The sequence below is a fragment of the Triplophysa dalaica genome, chromosome 20, assembly GCF_015846415.1.
Source record: "Triplophysa dalaica isolate WHDGS20190420 chromosome 20, ASM1584641v1, whole genome shotgun sequence".
NCBI lineage: Eukaryota > Metazoa > Chordata > Actinopteri > Cypriniformes > Nemacheilidae > Triplophysa > Triplophysa dalaica.
Window position 1 is genome coordinate 7,738,096 of NC_079561.1, and position 18,109 is coordinate 7,756,204.

The window sequence follows — 18,109 nt, forward strand, 5'->3', positions numbered from 1 at the left end:
ATTATTAACTGACCAAAGTATTACAAATGTGAGCACAGATTTTAAAGTAAGACTTTGAATTTTGATGTCAATTACACTACTGCACATGCATATATTTCACAAACTATTTAGTTTAAGTACATCAAAGGGGAAAAGTGAATTAAAATACAGTAACTAATTACTTAGTAACTGGTTACACCCAACACTGATTATGATACACAATGAGATGTTATTAGTAGTGTTTATTGAGTTGCATTTGTCTTTCACATATGCATTTAAATTTCATTTTTCAAGATTCATTATTTTGCTGATCTTCCAAAAGCAAAGAGTTCAATGTAAAAACACGATGTATGACTGAACTAATACAGAACAATGTTTTACAGTTTATGAGTTAAGAGGAGTAAAATGTCAGTATATAGTTGATAAAGATGTCATTGGCAGAGTGGAAGAATTAGCTTTTTCTATTTCTACCAAAACAAAAATCCAATATACTATAATACAGTAATTGTATCACACACACACTGTTACATGGACATTTGATAGTTTATTTTACATGTTACTACATAATTACCGTGTTTACGTGTATTCCAGAATATTTCAAAGTATTACGCTATTTCATTTTTTCTAATTAAAGGACAAGGCCTGGTAATGTACGTCCCGCTACTTACAACAACGAGTCTCCTTCGTGTCCAGAGGGGGCGGGCTTGACAGGAGCGTCTTTTTACGTTGTGTTTCCTGGGTGCATGCAGCGTCACAGACAGGCCATCCAGTACAGTGTGGCAGAGCGTGGGTGAGTGCGTTTGTGTGCTTGTGAGAGGCAGGGTCAGGGCAGAGTTTCGGAGCACGTTCAGTTGACAGGCGTCGCCGTTGCTACTCGACTCGGATAACAATACAGGCGAAGCCACGGAGTTGTCGCGACTCGCGAGATACGCGCCTTTAACCGGATTAACCCTAGGAAAGCCGTTTTGGAGGGATCCGAGCTGAAGGCGGATGAGCGCAGCCCGCGGGAGGGCAAGTGTGTTTCTGTGGAGGAGTCCAGGTTGGGAAAGATGAACAAAAACCACCGAGCGCCGAGCAACCGAACTCTGAACGCCGTGGAGGTGAAGAGCAAGGTGCGTGTACCCTACGGGCCAATTACTTTCTTTAGTTTGTACAGAACGGACGAATGTTAGAGTTTTAATGTGAACTTTAGACGTTGAGGTTCGCTTATATGGCCCTGGTCCTTTTTGTCAACCTCGAACTTACTCTACAGGATTGCGAGAACACAATTGCTGATGTGACGTTGTGTGAGTTTGTGTTGTTGGATCGATTGTCTGTTTTGACAGTCACTTATTTTATGGGAGTAGCTAAAATATGTATTTTCAAGGTATTATATAAGTGTTACTTAACGAGTGATGCATGAATAGTAACTGAATTGAAAGTTTTGCTGATCAAGTTCATTTTACCTAGCCTTTTACTATTTGCTAATAAACAAACTGCTGATCATTTCGATCGGAAATGTTTTCCAAACTTGTCCTCCAAAACAAAACACGAGCACGAGATCAAGTTTGTGGAAATTAAATATTGACTGTTCTCGAGGAAGTTAAATCAAACATCAAACCGCACGTCAGCTCCGAATAATGTATGCGAATGTAAGTCTATGTAAATCGACCTGTATTTCAAAACACCTTTTCATCACATGTAGCGTGAGAGCACATTACAGGTGTATTTTTTGTATAAATTCTGTCTAAATCGTTCAGAATTTCAATTACAAGCTCTTGTTTGGTTAGTCCTGTGGTCTTATAAGTAGGAACAACTTTTTAGACCACGATTTTGTTCTTATTTTGTTTATATATTTCTCCAACAAAGTCAAACAACAAAGTCCTAGTCACACTTCCACCAACACAAAATACAGGACTGCTTTATCATTGACATACCATAATAATCTAGACCTGACATGCGTCACATTACAAATATCTTTATAACTTATTACAAGTCATGAAACAATCTAATCTGACCAGTTACCTCTCATTACATTTTTGCAACACAATTCTTGCCTGTTTTTGTCCTGTGACAATAGGAATTTGGTGTTTTAAATGCAGCTAGTCTAAAATTAGTTGTAATGAATCAGCTATAGACCATTTAGTTTCACAGTTTATTTTCAAAATAAACCTAGTATTTGCTAAACTATTATGTCTGTGTCAGACATTACAGACAAAATCATGCATCGGAAGCATATGACTCACTATTGATAAACGATAACAATATTTGCGTAATTAGCATTTATTCATTACATTTACATTTAGTCATTTAGCAGACGCTTTTATACAAAGCGACTTACAGGTGGGGTAAGCCAAGGAAGCAATTGGGACCGCATAAGGACAACAAAAGCATAAGTGCAATCAAAAAAGAAGACTGGTCTCATATAGCCTAACACAGTATACAAAGCTAAATTAGAGTTTTTTTAAATTTATTTTTATATAAAGAGTAGAGAAGAAATAGAAGTCAGGTGTTGACGGAAGAGTTGTGTTTTCTGACGTATTCACTTTAATATGTCTTGCTGTTTTTTCATATGTATTGTGTATTGATGTCTGTTCCAGTTTGGAGCTGAATTCAGGCGATTCTCTTTGGACCGGTCAAAGCCGGGACGCTTCGATGAGTTCTACGGTTTGCTCCAGCACGTGCACCGGATCCCTAACGTGGACCTGCTCGTGGGTTACGCCGACATCCATGGGGACCTGCTGCCAATCAACAATGATGACAATTACCACAAAGCCATATCCATGGCAGCGCCCCTGCTCCGCCTCTTTCTGCAGCGGAAAGGTGAGGGTTGTGTTTGAAGTGGGTCACTGGTCCCTCACGACTGGTCAAACTTCAACTCCATATACCTCTCGCACAGCAAAACTCTGCTTTAATTTTGTTTATATCTTTAGTTATATGGTCACAGCTTGGTGGTCAATGAGAATAGGTAGAACTCTTAAATAGTTGATGATGTGCAAAAAGCTGTTTTAACTCATAACATACGTGGGGGGAGATGACTGTGATCCAGGAAGTTGTTAGACCAGAAGTGGTGGTTTTGTTGATATGTCAATGCTATCAGATATTAATGCGACAGTGCCTCCAGTCTCAAGGTACATGTCAGAAAAGTCAGTTTAATGTACGGTTATAACTTATCTTTCAGCTAGCAGGCAAAACTCTACAGAATAAAAGCACTGTTGCCTTTTGATTAGACGCATTTATGTTTGTATCTTGATGTCGTGTGCTACAGTTTTAAGTCCAATGTGTTTTGGAAGTTTGATATTACATAGTTTTAGTTTGTTGCAAAATCTCCCTAAAGCTCCTGTTGCCATGTGTTTCTTAATTTGGGTTGAACATATTTTGACATTTACCCCTCACCTAAAATCACTTAAATTAGCAGTATAGATTTGTCTGCTGACACATGGGCGTTGATCACCGTTGTGTGTCTTTTTGGCGTGTTTTGGCCCAGTTGGGCGTCCCGTCTGTGGGGTGCCCCATTCTAGCTGTTTTAGTGTGCCATATGACCTATAGATAGTAAGCCACTTTGTTGGTGGAGATTAGAGGGGTCACTGTGTAACGCTGTGTGTCCTGTGTTTCAATTACACGGTCGACGCTGGCGCCACGCTGTGACCTGTTGCCATGGCAGGGCTTGTGACACGGAAGCACACATTAAGATCAGCCCACTTTTAAACCTCATGTACACAGAGGCTATGCTGTGTAGGCTAAACGGTACATAGATAAAGTTATATATATATAGACAGACAGACAAGTTTTTTTACAGAAGCCTTCCTTCTGTCTACAACCTAAGACAGTGTCCAGACTGAAACTTGACGCTCTAAGTGACGGATTTAGACTGATTAGCACACTAGCAATGAATAGTGCTCCTCATTTGAAGCATGCTAGAAATATAATCAAAAACTGATTTCAACAGAGTTTGACATATTCATAATGTAACACCGCAAATTGCGTTAGTGAAATATATTTATAGACATTGATTCACTTGTCTCCATCTGCCATCTTGGATGAATTTTTTCCCCAGTGCATTCTGGTATTGCTTTTTCCATATGGATACAGTACATGTGATATTACCCTAACAAGGTATCTGAGTAGAGAGTATAATGTGATCAAGTATCCTATTCACATTTAATGTTATGTGAATAACAATCTATGATGTTAGTTGAATTCAGGGCTTTAAATCACATATATGTGCCCTATATTAGGACCGAAAGTAAAGCAAATGATGTTTTAATGGAACGGGACACATGCAATGATCAGGGTTAAAGTAGCCGTTACTGTGGTAGGAGCTCACATGGGGGTTGGGGGTCGGTCTGAGACATTCTTGAGTGGTGCGCTGTGTCTGTGTTTGGAATTCTGGGTTTTGTTCTGTCCTGGTCTGTTTTGCATTTTCAAGTGGCTTGACTTGAGCTCATCATGCCGGACCTGGCTGTTTGAGTGTAAATGGCATGTGCACATCAAAACGATATTTTAAGTTTGTTTCTGTAGGTGGCCCGTCCCACGTTACACGCTCGCTTTTCAGGTTAGCCACAATACGTCAGTCCCATGCTTGTTTACCTGTTGCCATGGCATCGGTGAAGAGGCCATAGCTGGTTGGAATTAATGACATAGGATTCTTGAGAGGGGATTGGAGCATGCTGGGATAGCTACATTCAAAACACACAGAACATTAGCATAGCCGACTGTTGCGTGAGGTGTTTCCTGGCTTAAAGGGTGTTGGCACCTGCGTGCCTATTTGCATCATGTGTCTTCCTGATCAGACATCCTGCTTGCTCGCTGATGGGGAGTCACTTTGCTTTGTATTTCGTCTCGTTCTCTCCTCCTCATTCTTTAGTTCAATAGCGACCTATTCCTCACCTTCATCCCCCCCTCGTCTCCTGGTATTCTGCTCAATTGGTAGAATAGTGAAACTCAGCAAAATACCGATAGCTGATTATTCAGACTGGTATCTGCCGTTACGATTCCAAAGATTAAATTAATATTTTCTGAATGTTTGATTCAACGACATTCCAAGGGTTGTTCTTTTCAAATAACAACCACTCAAAAAATTATAATAACACCCTGGAACTCGGATACTGCAAATCATTTTGAGGCAGGCAGTTTAATATTACACAAAAATATTTATAAATATGTCTTTTAATAACATATATGATCTTATATTTACGCAAGATTAAACCAATTTGCCTGTTCGTGAAGATTGACGACTTTTCCTCGTGGAAGGTCTACATTTGGGAAAAATGAGCTAATAGAATATTTCAAATTCACATTTCATGTCCAGTTTATTTCTCATGTGGCAAGTAGCCGTGTAATAAGCGGGATATTGTACAAGCAGCGGGCTGTTATCGCGATGTCTGGGCTTCTTTCTGTTATAACAACCGACTGCTTTTACATAATCCCATACATATGATCTCTATTAATATTGAACATCCAACTGGTGATGTTTCTTAGCATTTTCTACAGAGTGCAAATTTTCCTGTCCACTTTTAATTGACACAATATATCGTCCCTGATGCTGTTATCGACCGATACCGATTATCGGCCGATGCATCTTTAATAATTATGCAACAAAATGATGAAAATTGTAAAACTAATATTATAAAAAAACCTAGATTAGACTGTTAATCCCAAACAATCTATCCGTCGCTAAACAAAATTTGAGCCTTTTCAAATATATCAAACTTGGTCCCACACACAAATTAGAATTTTCTTTATTAATGTGTCAATTCTTTATATAAAACACTCCAATATACATTCTGAAGTAACTTCATCTTGCTCATCAATTACTCATTACTCCCTGTTTCTTGCTTGCTTTCATGTGTAAATGAAATAATTGTTACTTGTAAACAAGTAATCAATTACGTGTCTTAAGAGTCCGACCCTGTGCACTTTTTTTAGTTTTACATGTTTAACTGATGAGTCACTAAATACTTTTAGTCCTTCTAGTACAATTACACCTGCTGTCTCGGACTGTTACTATTATTAGCTCCCTCATTACATTTTATTGGATCATTCATTACACGTTATTTTTATTTATTTTTACATTAATTTCATAGTTTCTTCCGCATGTGACTTACAGAGGTGTGGTTCGTGAAAGAATTTCTATGCAGGTGCATAGTTTCATGCCGTGACACATGTTTCTCTTCGCTTCTCCTCTGCCTCTTTATTTCCTGATACCACAAATTTGTTTACTTTTCCATTCATTGAACCAGTGGGCTGAATCAGGGCACAGGGGTGGGTTCGTGTTTTTACTGACACCAGTGACGTCTGCAGCTTTTATTGCGGTTTCAGTTTTAGGAGGAGCCGGTTTAATAAGGGAGAGGAATTCCAGGGTCAGGGAATGTCGCGTTGTGACAGAAACACTGTCATGTCATTGTGCTGGGGTAGCAGAGTGGAAGCAGGATGGTTTAAGCTACCTGAAAACAAGGCGTTTTTTTGAAAGTCACAGAGTTGGTGTAACCGGAATTCTGCGGTCATACTAGACTTTTTGAATGCAAACTTTCTCAGCAGAGCAATGTGTTTATGGGCAACAAAATGTGATAGTTATTGAAGCTGTATTATACAAAATTGGAAATTAATATTATTCTCACTTCCTCTAAGATCACACCTGTACAAGTAACACACCATCACATTATGTCAATTCAGATCACCACACGGATAAATTGAAGTTCACCACACTTGACCTTTTAAAGACTGAAATGTGATTGTTTTTTTCGGGTCAACCGTATCATTTCAATGCTGGCGACTTCCAACAAAAAATCTACTATGACCTCAGTATAACATGTTAATGTTCTGTCATATGCTGAATACACCACATCATTGTAAAGCATGTTTCATTATATTTAATAATGGCACTCAACAATATGATTTGTATTTGTTTAACTTCATTTATTACGTCTAAACTTCGTCATATTCAAATGATTGCAATTTATTTAATAGTGGAGTTATAAATTTACATTTTAGCGCTGTTGATGGAAAGCAGGTCTTTGTTCACCTATAAGCAACAGGTGGGAGATGGAAAGTCTGGTGTGGAGTCGAATGCTTTGAGTGTGGAGGGGTATTTGCTGGCCACTTCACTCTCTCTGTTGGGTAAAGAGGGCAAATGCGATCAGTTCAGTGTTGTCAGTGAAGCGGAGAGGGAATGAACTAACAGAGATGAAAGAGGGGTGAAGGGTATGCTGTGTGGTGGATGAGGCTGTGTTTTTGGGGGGAAGGGGCAGTTAGCTGCAGGATTGGGGAGGGCTCACACTGCACATTGTGTGGAATGTGGTCAGACTGTGATCACTTCTGCTGGTTAGATTAGAGAAGACAGCATAGCTACAGATGGGTGTGAGGAATGAAGCCATTTATAAACATGTAGAAGTGAGGGACCATAGAGCAAAAGAGCATGGAAGTGTTATTAAGTGTTATTAAGAAAGTATACTTTCTGTTATTTTCCTATTGTTGGGCGGAAATGGACCTGGGGCCGGATTCACAAAACATTCTTAAGAAGAAAATTCTTCTTAACTGACATGTTGAAAAAAGTTAGGCATGTCACGTATTCCCCCAAAAAAACTTGCTTCAAGATTGATTTTAGGAAAAAAATTAGAAGAATCCAAATTCTCTAAACAAAATGCGGTCGTAAATATCATCTTAAAATTACAACAGCCTCAAGGTTGTCTTTGATCTCAAAAGGTAAGATGTTTAATAGATATATTTGGTTGTTTCAGATGTGACGTGTATTGTTCTGAGCCAGAATCATAATTTTGACGTTTACTGGCATTAAGGAATATTTATTTTGATATAATAATGATAAGGTCTAGTGCCCTCACTTTAGCTTTCATTATTAAACACAGGGTGCTTTTTACATTGTTCTGGGACAAAGTGACAAGAAGCGTAGAGGGTCACAAGTATTATGCCGTAGTCAAACACAAAAAGTATTATAATAAGTATATGTTTTATATAACTATGTTATAACTAACATATTAGCTAACGTGCGATCATAAATGACGTTTAAAGCAAAAATATATACTATATAAGAATGCGACGTGCTTGTTGTGACACAAGTAAAGTTTATTAGATAAACATCTACAGTTACCACCTGAGCAAGCCAGTGTAATCATATTATTTTATTCTTACGACAAAAATTAAGATATTCTTATGAATAGTTTTGTGAATCCGGCACCTGGTCACTAGTTTATCCTGTTTTACATGAAAGGAGAAGTTGCTAACAAATAATGTACAATGTTTTCTATTCAACACGTGTTTAGGGCTGTGCTGCTGAATTTTAGCAGTTTTTAAATAATTTATTATATAGTTATGTGATGTTTCAATAAATCCTATACCATTGTGTGACATTTTTGGATTCTCATGATATTTTACTGATAATTTACCGTTGTGATTGGTCATATAGAAGTAGTGGGCAAAAATTATGTCTAACTTGGGACATTTAATTGACATCTTCACTTCTTTACAAATATTTTATTAAAGTTAAATTAAAAAAAAGTGTATGCATGTTTTGTATGTTTGGAGTGTTATATATATTATTACCAGTTACCACATGAGAGGGTCAATGAAAAACTGTGTATGCTTTCTTGTGTATAATATTTTTTTCTATGTATTTTTTCAAATATTCTAATCAAACCGATTTCCATTGATATGCTGTCTAATAGATATCTTAAACGTTTAATGCCTGCTACACATACTCCGTTTGCAGTGCATATTCAGTACGTATTGGAGTACATATGCGGTGTGAATGCGGCACACGTTTGCCATGCTGTGCCGAAACGTGGCTTCTGTGACCCACAAATTCAACAGTTGCACATAGTTTCACTTTCAGCAGAGAAGCCCCTGCATTTTAACAAACTGTGTAGTGTAGATTATTCTGGCCATGAACCGCCTAACTTTAAAGAGTGTCATGATGTGTAGTTTCGTTGTTGGCCTAACCCAACCTAAATATATAACAGAATAATTTTTTATTACCTCTGTCATAAGTTAGGAATGCTGATGACTGTGTCTTTAGTGCGGCTTTAGTGCTTTATGATGAAGCTATGTATGATTAACCTCAGAGCAGTAAAACGAACCATGACCATGTGACCTTTACCTGTGCACATTCTTGATAGTATCAGAGGCGGACAGAGAGAAGGTGTGGGTTTCCTGTAGAAACTTGAGAAAAGGGGGTCCCAGCTAGGATTAATGCGCAAAACGTTCAGTGTCGGCCTGTGTTCAGAGATTTAGACTAGGGACCAGGCCAAACAAACCCTGCAGAAACAAGCTCACATCCTGGTTAGCGAAACAGTCATGAAAGCCCCTGAGAGACAGTGACTGTGTCAGAAAGGGAGAGAGAGATAAAGATGAGGTGGGAGAGAGAACAATGAGCATCGTCAGCATGAATAAAACGGATGAATGCGGCAGTAGTGATTTGACAGGAGGAGTCATTCCACCCACACACACTTATTAAACACGCACACTGCACACCCTTTATTTATTACAGTTTTTTCCTTGACTGTAAATATATCAGAACAACCTTTAGCATTATAAAGGTAATGACCCTTATCAAAGCATTGATGTGCTCTGCATCACTGAAGAATATTCCAGGTTAAACAAGCTTGAGTAAATAGTTTTCTTTGGTTTTAAGCAGCAGCTGTGACAGACATTAATGGTTGCCTGTAAGAGTAAAATGGGATGCCAGTTATACTCTTATAATAAAGTTGTATTTGGAAAAGCATAGTCTCAGACTAAGGTGGCTTGATCATAGCTAACATATTTCTTCTTTGCTGGTCTATGCTGTTGTTATTATTTAAGTGAGAGGCTTCAAACTTAAAGGGATAGTTCACCCAAAAACTCCAATTTGCTGAATATTTACTCACCCCCAGGTCATCCGACATGAAGGTGACATTTTTTTCTTGAGTAGAACCATAAAGAAGATAGTTTGGTAAATCCGCAGCTCTCTTTGCTTCATATAATGGGAGTCTATGGGGTCCACCTGTATCAGAGTTCCTAAAGCAAATAATTCCAAAAAAAAAGCGACAGTCGCTCAACACTCCATTTCTGCAGGTGGCGCAAAACGCACCAGACGCTGGCAGGCCATCTGCCACAAAATACTACAAGAAGATCAACAGTAAAAATGGGACGTGTGCAGAGGCAGCACAGTATGACTAATATTATTAAAAATTATGAAAATATCGAACAATTCGCTTCACTAGACGTCATTGTGTCGCCAGGAGGCGCTCTTTTTGAATTATCTGCTTTAGGAACTCTTAAGACAGGTGGACCCCATAGACTCCCATTATATGAAACATAGAGACCTGAAGATTTACCAAACAATCTTCTTGATTGTATAAATGTATAACTTCTTTAAGAATAGTTGCCATCTTTACTTAATGCCAGCTTTCTAGAGCAACCGGCATTTTCATGATTTCATAAGCTTCATTCACTTCCCCTCTCATCCTCTTGTTCTTATCCTTCTTTTTCTTTAAGCGTGACTTATTCTCAAAGGCTTTTCCCATGTTTCGCAGCTTCAGGCTTTGCTCGTGCTCTCTGTTATCAGTAGAGGTTTTACTCAATCTCAGTACTGCTGCTGAAGTAAACACACAGTGAGCCCAAAATAGCAGCACCACTAACATTTATTTTTTTTTTTCCCATAAACCTTTAGTCTTTCAATCTGGTTCTCTCCTCTTTCGTAACCTCCCTCTCCACCCCCTCCGGTATTGCACCGTGACTGGAACGGAATGCACACACTCACCATGTGGGAGATGTCCAGATTTAAACTAAAAGCAGCAGAAATGTTGCATGCATGCTGTCATACTGTCAGCAGCTACTGGTCTGAATTACCAAGATGCATTTCTCTGTGAGGTGCTGTGTGGAGTCAGACAGTAAACAGAAAGTTGCACAGTAGCCACACGCAAAGAAAAACCCCTGAATGAGACATTCACAAATGTGAAACATGAGCCAGCGCAGCGCGGCTTTCATAAAGTCTTCCACAGAGCTTCTGAATATTGGATGAGATGAACCCGTCTCTTAATTTGTGTTGAGCAGAGGCACGGTGTGCCATCTCTATTGTTTTCACACCCCTCGTGGGATTCTGATCACGAACGCCCTTGTGTACTTCTCAACCAAGTGTGAATGTACAATCATTTTGGTATATAAACCAACCAGGTGACATGTAGAAGGATACCGATAAGTCTTATGCCTCGTTTTATTTGTTTATTTGGAATGTCTAGAGGTTTAGTAAACAATTTAGAATTACACATATTAAAGTGATATTTTTTTTGTGTTCTGCAGAATAAAGTAAGTCATAAAGGTTCGAAAAGACAAGAGGGTTAGTACATGATGATAGAATTAAAATTTTTCTTTAAAGGAGTCTTGCATACCTATATATAGGGGTGGCATGTGTGTGTGTTTTTGTGTGTCATTAGAACACAGGTCTGTCTCTTTCATGTTTATAATGGGTCATTATGACCGGACTGGTTTCCATAGTGACGGCATCAGGTTTCACAAAGAGCCGGTGATCTTCCATTAAAGAAGTAAAATGAAAGAGGTTTGTGTGGAACTACATGTATAACATGTATATCACAGGTTGGGTTTCTTCAATATATACTTCCAATATATACTAGAAAAGCTAGTTTGTGCCTGTTTGAGTGGCCCTTGGGAACTTCCCATGATGCCCTTCAACATGTCTATGAAGCCATTGTTAAGCTTTAATGTGGATGAGTGGAGCAGATAAGGCAAGTAGAAGAGGGACGCTGGAGGAGATGAAAAAGATCTGCATACATGCTTGATTGCTCCAGCAAATCGCATAGCTTATACTTGTGTGTTTGAGAGCGAGAGAGAGCGAGAGAGAGAGAAAGAGAAAGAGACAGAAAGTGTTATGCCTGATTTGATCTAAATTTAAATATGTTCACATGAATCACATGCTACTCAAAGTCTCTTTTTTTTTTTTAAACATGGTCCAACAAACACCACAAAGAACAAGGGCTGAGCATATGGATTAGTTTTTTTCGGTCAGGTTAGGTCAATATTGTAGATTTTCACAACTGATGTCAACACATAATTATATAAACAACTTATTGAATACTACTGTACATATATATAAACAAACTTACAAAAACCTTATGTCTGCATTGGATTAAAAACACTTAAACTTGATGGCGGAGCAGCATTGAACCAATAAAACAACCAAAGGTTCTGTTAACAGCTAGTCTTGGTCACACTTGACTTTATTTTGACAAGAAGTCAAAGTTGACAATGGCGCTTTTTTGGTAAAGAAATGCTTGCAGCATTACAAATAGCACCCAGCAAAGTTCAAAGATAGCATTTGTGCACAAAGCCAGCTTAGAGAGGCAGCGTTATGTAATTCTATTTGAATTATAAATAGAGAGCGTCTTTGCAAAAAACAATCACATATTTAAAAACTACAATACTAATTTCACGCTAGAAATGCAATCAGAGGTTATTGAAAGTAAGCATTAAACTAACTTTGGTTACACAGGTCTCTGTCATTGGTTAGCTGTGAAAAAGGTCCTTGACGTAGGGCGTTTTTTCCAGAAAAGATCTGCAGCTCAAAAGCACTCTATCGTCGTCGATAGTCAGTTTAGTAATAAAAAATGTCAGAAGCTGTATTATTATGTCTATTCTCATATCCGTAGTAACCTCATATGAATAGTTCTTAATTTTTACGTGTTATTTTACTTTAACTTCCGTTTGGAACCTTTACTATTGCACTGTCAGACATGCGCACTGAAGCAAAATGAAAACCGGTAAAGGCGTTTACATGCAGCGCGAAATTGGAGTAATGGTCAAGAAAAATACCTCTGCCGAGCAGGTTTTGCTTACACCGTTTATGAGAAAAAAGAAAACGCACTCAGTGTAAAACAGACGCTAGCATCTTAAAAAATTAAGTAAAGTGTGAACACAGGTTTATTAAGCACTGGGGAACATTTGCATTTAAAATACATTAAAACTAACATACATGAGAAAATTCATGAAATCACATCACTGAAGTACAAAACTTGTCTGACCCAGATAAGAAAGGTCAATAAATAACATAATTGCAATGTTAGTTATAATCTCATAACATGGGTGGTTTAAGTTAATGATTACAACTCTCAGGTTAACCATTGTTCTCTTTCGGTTAATAGGAGACCTGATGTGTTTTTTTGTAAACATGGAATTGCGTTACACTTTCAGGTTCCTAGCCTTTTTCCAGCCATTCACATGATCCAGATATATCTTTCACTGTCTTTCTACTGTATTTTTTATTTTGAGTATGAATGTCTTGCAGGTAAGAGTCCAGGATGTGAGTAAACTCCTGTGGAATTCATAAATGGCGTAAAGTTAGAGAGAGAGAGAGAGAGAGAGAGAGAGAGAGAGAGAGGCTTGGGTTTACAGTAGATTACACATTAGCTGAGGGGCAGAGGGAAACTAACAAGTAGGCATTCACTGCTATGGTATCTTCTGTTAGTCTCTCTTTACAAGGCTGTGGGAATATTTCAACAAGAGCAGAGAAACACATTTGATTATGTGTACAGATTTAAATTTAATCCAATGATATTTTAAAAGAATCAGTGTGTGATGTGTTGGAATTTCCTAAGGAAGTACAGTAATTTCTAATAGTCAATTTCAATTAAAATTCTGATTTAAATATAAAAATAAGGATTATATAAAGGAATAGTCTGGGTTTAGTTTGAACGAAACTCTACCATAGGAAGTAGTTTCAGCTCATACCTCGGCTTGCAAAAACAAATAAAAGACGTGTTGACCGGTAAACATTTACAGTGGAAGAGATTTTCATTGGTAATGTATTATTGTAAACAAAAATAGAAAACATTCTGTGGTAGTTGACATTTTGACATGGGAGAGATTCAAAATGAATTATGCGCAATATATTGAAATGATTCTAATATTGCAAATGTGCGCATTGCACTATGGCAATGTTTTTAGTTTTTATCTTCTGCAACAGAAAAACAACGATGTTCAGAAGTTATAATTATCCTTTATTTTCCAAGATTTTTTTTTTTACAATACAATTTAATATAATTTAAATGTATATTTTTATATAACTGACTTTGTCACTTTACAAACAGCATTATAGCATCACATATTGTATATTGCATTATTTAGCAAGTTATTCCATATCGCATTTTTCTTCAGTGTTGTGCAGCCCTATTTAATATTTACACTCCAGTTATGACACAGCCATGAAACATGATTTTGATGCTTGTTTGTAAGTTGAGTTAGGGAAATGGATATTCTCATTCCATACATTATAAAAGTGTATGTCTGCTAAAAGCAAATTTTGTCAACTTGCATAAAAAAGTGTTAAAGGTAGCAGACATAAAAAACTTGATTTTAACTTGATTTCATGGGAATTCATTAATAAGCGTTTTCGTCACATGCCTTACATAACATTCCCTCTCTTTTTCCTGTGCAGAGGAGGCCGACTACTCTGCATTCGGCACGGACAGTGTGACCCGTAAGAAGACCCCCGCAGCTCTCGCTGCAGTACTTCTTCGCCCGGACGCCAACAAAAAGAAGCCTCCATTCATCATCAGCCTGCCCAAAGACTTCCGCCCAGTTTCGTCCATCATCGATGTGGACATCCTACCAGAAACACACCGTCGTGTTCGTCTCTACAAACACGGCCAGGAGAAACCGCTGGGCTTCTACATACGCGATGGTTCCAGTGTACGTGTCACTCCCCAAGGCCTGGAGAAGGTTCCGGGCATCTTCATCTCCCGCATGGTCCCCGGAGGCCTGGCAGAGAGCACGGGCCTGCTGGCCGTCAATGATGAAGTGCTGGAGGTCAATGGCATTGAGGTGGCTGCAAAGTCCCTGGACCAAGTAACGGACATGATGATCGCTAATAGCCACAACCTCATTATAACGGTCAAACCGGCCAATCAGCGCAATAACGTAGTACGCCATATCAACAGCGGAGGTGGGGCCACATCCGGCAGCTCGGGACGATCCTCGGACAGCAGTACGTGTTTCTACAATTACTCCACGCCGGTCTCCATGGGAATGACTCCATCTCATATTATTCAGAACTATGAACCGGATGAGGAGAGCGATGAGGATGAAGATCTGGTGATTGAGGGTAACGGCGAGACTAAACTCATTCCACAGGCAGTTGCACAGGCGACAGCCAGCTCCAGCATGCCCGCTCTGCCCAGATATGAACCCCACCTCAATCTCAGACCCTCCAATGGTACCATGGCAACGAGTGTCAGTACGGGGTCTCTGAATGCCCGCGAGAGGGGCCTGGAGAGATGTAATCTAGAGGAAGAAGGCACAGTTATTACACTATAAAGACAGTGATCCAACACAAACCTTGTGAAACACATGCCAATACGCACTTTTGTGTGCCATAAGACTAGTATAGCATGGCTATATATTCAGCAACCAGAGAGTGTGGGAACGAGAGAGGAGACCACAGCACCTTATAGGACCTCTTTATAACCACATCACCACTGAGAGCAGCACAGTACCAAAATAGCTGCTGTATAAGTAATAATGAACTGCCTGTGTCAGACTGTTTGAAAAATGCAGATATCTGCAGGGTGATCTCAACAACTTGACACCATATGAATCATGACAATCTTTGACTTTGACAACCCCTCCCTTACGAGTGCTTTAGCATTATGACAGAGATCAAAGTAGGGTGGCTTACCCAGCGTCTGTGTTGCCATGGTAACCCGCTCAGAGTTACTACTGTCAAGTTAAGAAGGAATGCTGAATTGTGCTTTTCATCATTTCCTGTCTACAGCACTAAGGTTATCATGAATGTTTCCGGAGGCTAGGTGGATATTGTTAGAACATCATTATTTTTAAAGCTTAGTTGGACATTTCAAAGTTTTAGACTGCTGCCTCGGTTAAGATAGTGTGTACATTTTCAATTTTTTAATCATAGCAAAAATACAGATTATTGTCATATTTTGTCATATAATGGTATTTTTTATTTTTTACCAATTTGTTTGACAAGGGCTATCTTCCTGCTCTGTGTTTTTTTTACCCATGTGACCCTGTGGGATTGGAATACATTGTGATGTTATTGTGCACTCTGAAGTGGACACAAGGATGTTTCATGTATGAAGAGTGTCTGTAAGCCTCAAGTGTTGCAAGCGAATTAGAGAGAAGAAAAAACTGATTGGCATTGAATATTCACAGGGATGTTTTTTTAGATGATGTGTGAACTGTACGTATCTTTGGGGGTCCACACATTGCACCAGGCAAGCATACAGTTACATCAGAGATTCTGAAATTTAGGCGCAGAACAAATGCGATTTAGTAAATGTGGTCTAAAGGGATGGTTTGCCTATATGTCAGCATTTGTTCACCCTCATCTGGTTTAAAACTTGTATAGGACTCTTTCTTCTGTAGAACATAAATTAAGATATTTCATGAAATGTTTTTTATCCATACAGTCGGGTCAGTGTTGTTTGGTAACAAACATTCTTCATTATACCTTATTTCGTGCTTTGAAGAAGAAAGTCATACAGGTTTGGAATCACATGAGGGCGTATAAATGATGAAAGAATTTATTTTTTGATGGATACCTTCCCTTTAATCTTAATCTTTTTTAAGATATGCTCTGCGAACTTGCCTGGCTGAAATCTTGGCCCCGGAACATTACGTCTCTGAAAATTCACATTTAATGGTGTTAACACTTTCTCTCCGTATCTAACTTCCACACCTTTACAAACACTCCACGCTTTGTGTAAGGCAAGGGTGGACCTTCCAACTTGATATATAATTGTTATATTTGAATGATAAACATCCATCTTTATGAACAAACGGTAAAGTCCCAGTGAAATTAAAAAGGACAATGCCTATTTTTCCTGAAATATTGCAGCGTTTATTGTAAATAGTTTATCAATGTTTGTGATTCTCTTTAATCTGTGCGCCTTCATAAACTTCAGTTAAACTCTAAAAATGCACTTCCGTCCTGTAATGACTATCCATCTTAAATGATGTATGTTAGACGCCTTTGACAGCATATGTTAACTCCTCCCCTTCAACTGTAGGTTTGCTTTTATACATCCAATGAAACAGCAGAGAAAGACAAAAGCCACGGCCACATTTTTCCTCATTTAAAATTTAGTTTCACTCGGAAATGCATCAAAATACGCAAGTAAAAACGATTGCAACTTCTTGTTCACAGGGACTTTAAGCTCTTTTGTCAAAGCATTCCTTCAAGAGGCTATTACCATAGGTACACATATCCCTCTTTTGTCCTTACACATGGGTATCATAGAGACATGCTTGATTTTGTAAGCTTAAGTATAAGATCACAATTTGTGTCAACATGCACTGAGGGAAAGATGTGCCTCACTGTAAACCCATACGGTTCAGATCTGCTGTCTGAGATTTAGCCGAGATAGCCTTTCATTTCTAAATACTGCTGTCTCACCTGCATAAAAGCTGATGAGAAATCTAAACACTGGATGCTATGAGCATGTCGCTCATTTCACACAAAGCTTTTCATGGCACTTACACTTTACAATACATCATGTACATTACCAAAACCTGCTCGTAGTAGCACACGCACTGTAGCTATAATTATACATTATTCTTACAGATCATTCATATTCAAGGTGTAAGCAACATATTGAATGGAGTTTTTCGCTGTGTTAATTTATTTTTATAATAACCACTACACATGATTTGGGATTGTAACCACAAAAGTTTTATTTATTTTCAAACAGATATATGTATTTTGACATACAAACCTCATTATTTTTTTATCTCGCGTTTTATTTTTTGTCCACTAGCATCTTTGGTGAAACTTCATTCTGAAACCTTTTTGGAACTAGAAATATGAAGAATATAACCTGTTATTTTCCAAACTGTGAATATCTTTACATTTCTAATGGAGACCATATATCTATGACCACCTATAGGGGATTTAGAAATGGGCTTTTAAGCGTTATCATGTGTCAATTTCACTTTTTTGATAATGAGCTTGCCAGATAAATCCTTTAGATTTGTACTGAAAGTTGTCAGTATTTTCTTATTAGTACTACATAATGTAAATTTGTTTCGCAATATGAAACTTTTAAAAGATTAATGCTATATATTGAGACATAGATGCACATGTATTATAGCAAATCTCGGATTAAATAAACTAATATGTAGAAAAACA

The 18,109-nt window shown here is 38.2% G+C and overlaps 1 protein-coding gene across 1 annotated transcript; it reads left to right on the forward strand.

Moving 5' to 3' along the window:
* Positions 1–715: 715 nt before the first annotated feature.
* Positions 716–18,109, forward strand: pard6b (par-6 partitioning defective 6 homolog beta (C. elegans)). Its single transcript, XM_056733063.1, has 3 exons — positions 716–1,091; positions 2,559–2,781; positions 14,399–18,109. Exons 1-3 carry the CDS (start codon positions 1,029–1,031, stop codon positions 15,274–15,276), a joined length of 1,164 nt encoding a protein of 387 aa, XP_056589041.1. The 5' UTR covers positions 716–1,028; the 3' UTR covers positions 15,277–18,109.

Bases quoted from the DNA above. Each gene is read 5' to 3' on its own strand.
- pard6b (XM_056733063.1), top strand. From the start codon at position 1,029: ATGAACAAAAACCACCGAGCGCCGAGCAACCGAACTCTGAACGCCGTG. The intron at 1,092-2,558 runs GTGCGTGTACCC...TGTCTGTTCCAG, and splicing joins CCGTGGAGGTGAAGAGCAAG to TTTGGAGCTGAATTCAGGCG. The intron at 2,782-14,398 runs GTGAGGGTTGTG...TTTCCTGTGCAG, and splicing joins CCTCTTTCTGCAGCGGAAAG to AGGAGGCCGACTACTCTGCA.